The sequence below is a fragment of the Fulmarus glacialis genome, unplaced genomic scaffold, assembly GCF_000690835.1.
Source record: "Fulmarus glacialis isolate BGI_N327 unplaced genomic scaffold, ASM69083v1 scaffold22821, whole genome shotgun sequence".
Taxonomy (NCBI): domain Eukaryota; kingdom Metazoa; phylum Chordata; class Aves; order Procellariiformes; family Procellariidae; genus Fulmarus; species Fulmarus glacialis.
The window spans coordinates 8,038-12,456 of NW_009192446.1; the positions used below are offsets into that span (position 1 = coordinate 8,038).

The window sequence follows — 4,419 nt, forward strand, 5'->3', positions numbered from 1 at the left end:
CCCTGGCAGCTGCGTGGCGGTGGGCAGAGCCGGTGCCACCCCAGGGCTGCTCCACCGCTGCTTTATGTCCCCAGTGCGGGGGGTCTCCTTGCCCGTCATGGGGAGAACCTGGGGGGTTGGGAAGCCAGTAGGGTTGGGGTGCCGGAGGTCCCCAGCGGTGTGGGGACAGGGACACTGGGCTGAGACCCTGCCGCTGAGCCGGGCACCTTGGCTGCCGTTCCAGGACCAACAGGATGACGATGACGCGGAGATGGGTCTGACGGAGGGGGAAGGCGAGGAGGAGGAGAAGGAGCCGGAGAACCTGGGCAAGCTGCAGTTCTCGCTGGACTATGATTTCCAGGCGAACCAGGTGATGGAGGGGCTCGGCTGAGGAGATGGGGAGTGGGGTTTGCCCAGGGAGGGTATTTGGGAGAAATCTCCCTGTTGGACCTGGGCAGCACAGGAGGGAGCAGGGAGGTGGGTGCTGTGCCATGGGGAGTCCTGCCCCACGCTGGGCTGGAGACAAGCCCTTGGCATCTGCAGCGTGGAGCTGGGCCGTCTCGCTGAAGACACCCCTCTCCCCGCTCCAGCTGACAGTGGGGATCCTCCAAGCTGCCGAACTGCCAGCTTTGGACATGGGTGGCACCTCAGACCCGTACGTCAAGGTGTTTCTGCTCCCTGACAAGAAGAAAAAATACGAGACCAAAGTGCAGAAGAAGACACTCAACCCTGCCTTCAACGAGACCTTCACCTTCAAGGTGAGCCCCTTCCTACCCACAACACGGGACCTTGTCTCACACTCCCGTCTTTCCCCTGACTGTGTCCCGGTCCTGTACTTTCACCCTTGCTGCTGGGAGCGGGTGGTCCTGGCTTGGGCTCCTCTGAGCCCGTTGCCAGCCCAATGGCCCTCTTTGTGCAGGTCCCCTACCAGGAACTGGGCGGGAAGACGCTGGTGATGGCCATCTATGACTTTGATCGCTTCTCCAAGCACGACATCATCGGCGAGGTGAAGGTGCCTATGAACACGGTGGACCTGGGCCAGCCCATCGAGGAGTGGCGGGACCTGCAGAGTGGTGAGAAGGAGGAGGTGAGAGCAGGGCTGGTGCAAGGCCCTTGGCCAGCTGAAACCCTTGGCCAGGGGGGTTGAGATGTGCTCTGCTTTCTGGACCATCCCACAGTGCTCGGGATGGCGATCGCTGTGGGGTCCCACCTGAATGCCGTGCATGTCCTGGCCATGAGCGCTGGGCAAGATCTGCCCCTCTTGCCCTGTGCAAAAGCCTTTTTGTAACAAAAACGAGGAGTGTGAATGTCTTGGGTGCTGCGCTGGGACTGGCCTGCCCCAGACGTAAGTGATCAAACCTTGTGCCAGTGCACGGGGTGCCAGCTCATGCCTGCGTTGAAGATTGAGTAGGGTTTGGGGACCTGCATGCGGGACCCCTGCATGTGGGGACTGTGGTATGATGCACTGGCAAGGCTTTGATACCTGCTCCCTGCTCCGCTGTGTGAATGTCTTGGGTGCTGCGCTGGGACTGGCCTGCCCCAGACGTAAGTGATCAAACCTTGTGCCAGTGCACGGGGTGCCAGCTCATGCCTGCGTTGAAGATTGAGTAGGGTTTGGGGACCTGCATGCGGGACCCCTGCATGTGGGGACTGTGGTATGATGCACTGGCAAGGCTTTGATACCTGCTCCCTGCTCCGCTTGGCAGCCAGAGAAGCTAGGAGATATCTGCATCTCCCTCCGGTACGTGCCCACAGCTGGGAAACTCACTGTCTGCATCCTGGAGGCCAAGAACCTGAAGAAAATGGATGTTGGGGGTCTCTCAGGTGGGTGTCGGCTCGTGGGCATCCTCCTCCCGCCCCGCTGTGGGGCTCTCGGCATCCTTTGTTGCGGAAGGACGCTGGGGCCATCAGCCTGGCAGGGCTCGGGGAAGTCCCCTCCAGTGCCTGGGACCTCCTGCATCAGAGGCAGCCCAAGGTGTGGCTTTGGGGCGAGGGGAGATGGGGATGGGATGAGCCCCCTGACCCTTAGGAAGGACATACCGAATTTGGTCTGCCACTGGGTCCAGGGCTAGGACGCTGCAGGACCTGGGTGGTGAAAATGCTCCTCTGCCATTTGTTTCTGGTCCTGCTCCTCCTCGACTTGAGGCTGAGGACCTCAGTCAACAGCGTGTTTTATGCTAGAAGAGTCTTCCCATCTCCATCCCAGGGCTGAGCTCTCTGTCCTCAGCTCTCTCCAGACCTGCCTTAACCAGGAGAAGAGCAGTATCTGCACGGCTGGAAGGGTTCAGCTTTATTGCTGGGGTGTCCTGCTCCAGAAACGGGGGTGACAGGCCAGCACCTGCCAGTGTCACTCCTCTGTCCCCAGCCCTCCTACAAGGAGACCCACAGGATGCAGAAGAGCTCCATCCCTTGGCCATTTACTCCCACAAATCCTTTCCAGCCCAAATATTGACCTCCATCCACAAACCTCAGAGCACCTTTACTCATGGAGGCCTCCTCACCCCACGGTGCACCTCATCCTGGGCTGAGACTTCTCCTGGGCATCTCAGCCCTGGCTAATGCACCCTCCTGCCCCACCAGATCCCTACGTGAAGATCCACCTGCTGCAGAATGGCAAGAGGTTGAAGAAGAAGAAGACCACAGTCAAGAAGAAGACCCTGAACCCCTACTTCAACGAGTCCTTCAGCTTTGAGATCCCCTTTGAGCAGATACAGGTTCGTCCGATGGGTTCCCTGGGAGGCAGGCAGGCAGGGTGGGGGCGATGGGAGAAGTCCCGCAGCTGCCCGAGCCCATGCCCCAGCCTGAGCGGCTGGGAGCCCATGTGAGCCTGAGCGGCTCCTGCCGAGCTTCTGGTCTGGTCACCCGTAAAATATGTCCAGTCCCAACCTGGGCCTGGGCTGATGCTGAGGGCAGCTGGTGCAGGGACAGAGGTGGGAGGCTGGGCAGCACCCATGGGATATGCAACCCCCAACCCCAGCTCACAGCAGAAGTGGAGCTTTCCTCTGCTCCTGGCCCTATCGTGCTCAGCCCAGGTGTAGCAGGGACCCTCTGGTGTTCCTAGGGGCATTTTAGACCATTGGTAGGTGCCTTCTGCCCCTCCATGTCCTGCCCTAGCCCCTGCACGTGCCCCTTGCTCCAGCCCAGCCCTGTAGCCCGCAGCTCTTGCCGAGCCCCACACCACCCCTTGGTCCCCTTTCCCAGGTGGCCACGGCAGGATGAGCAGGTCCCCCACCATGGCTCTGCCATCCTGGGATCCTCTGGGAAGGAAGCAGAGGAAGCTACGGGCATGGAGGGGACCCTGCCCCAAAACGGGCCACGGCGGGGCTCAGCCTTGGGGGATCCCTGGAGCGCCCTGCCGAACCATCCCGGGGCTGGGGACAGCATGGAGGCTGTGGAGCCATCACGGCCGCTGCTCCTTTCCACCCCTCTAAAGAAGGTTTCCTCCTTTAGAAAGTGCAGGTGGTCATCACGGTGCTGGACTACGACAAGCTGGGGAAGAACGAAGCCATCGGCAAGATCTTCACGGGCTGCAACGCCACCGGCACGGAGCTGCGGCACTGGTCCGACATGCTGGCCAACCCCCGGCGGCCCATTGCCCAGTGGCACTCGCTGAAGCCAGAGGAAGAAGTAGATGCAGCTCTCGGGAAAAACAAATAGGAAGATCTGCCAGCCAGCGCGGCACGGCACTGCGGACAGTCGAAGCGACCCAGAGCTACTGATACCTCAGTTACGCAACCTTTGGTTTTGGTTTCTTTGTTCTCTTTTAAGCTGAAATACCCTTTGATGGCTGTGGAAGGGTTTCCAGACAGTCCCAATAGCTTCCAGGGGAAGAGGTTAAAGACACGGATGGTTCTTTTCGTTCTTCAGCATCGCTCCCTTCTGCTGCATGTCCCATCACCTCCACCCACCATCCCTTCCAGGTGCAAAGCCACCATCACACCTGGGACCTTCCCCGGCGGCCGCATCACCAGCCGCAGCATCGCTGCTGCCGTCCTTCCCTTGGGTTCACGTGGGCAACCTCGAACGTTGCATGGAGGTGACACCGGAGCCTGATAGGGCGAGATGACCAGACCCACTGTGCTTGCATGAACAGCTGTGTGGACATCAAAACGATGGAGAAGACCCTCTGCAGGAGACCCAGGTGCTTCCCGCTCCTGCTCTGCCTCCCTCCATTCGGGAAGGGCGAGAGCTGTGGTTTCGGGCCAAGAACGGCCGAGTGCCCCTGGCCAGCTCCAGGTTTGGCTTCTTCTGGGGAGAGGTTTGCAGGGACGGTGGGGCTCCACTGCAGCCGGCGTGGCAGCGGGGTGCCAAGCCCTTGCATTGCAGCTGGAGCCGTGGGGGCCAGTCTGAGCATGGGGAGCCCTGGGGGGCCTGCTCTGAGGAGACACATGGTGGGATGTGCATGCAATGGCAGTGCAGTGCAGACCACCACTACCTCTG

At 60.7% G+C, this 4,419-nt stretch overlaps 1 protein-coding gene across 1 annotated transcript in view; it reads left to right on the forward strand.

Moving 5' to 3' along the window:
• The window catches only part of LOC104083567 (synaptotagmin-2), a 5,415-nt gene extending 1,779 nt beyond the window's left edge, over positions 1 to 3,636 (forward strand). The window contains exons 3-8 of the mRNA XM_009587082.1: positions 233 to 349; positions 570 to 737; positions 899 to 1,066; positions 1,686 to 1,803; positions 2,560 to 2,693; positions 3,430 to 3,636. Coding sequence (XP_009585377.1) covers positions 233 to 349; positions 570 to 737; positions 899 to 1,066; positions 1,686 to 1,803; positions 2,560 to 2,693; positions 3,430 to 3,636 — 912 coding nt within the window. The remainder of the gene's footprint in view (positions 1 to 232; positions 350 to 569; positions 738 to 898; positions 1,067 to 1,685; positions 1,804 to 2,559; positions 2,694 to 3,429) is intronic.
• The last annotated feature ends 783 nt before the right edge of the window (positions 3,637 to 4,419 follow it).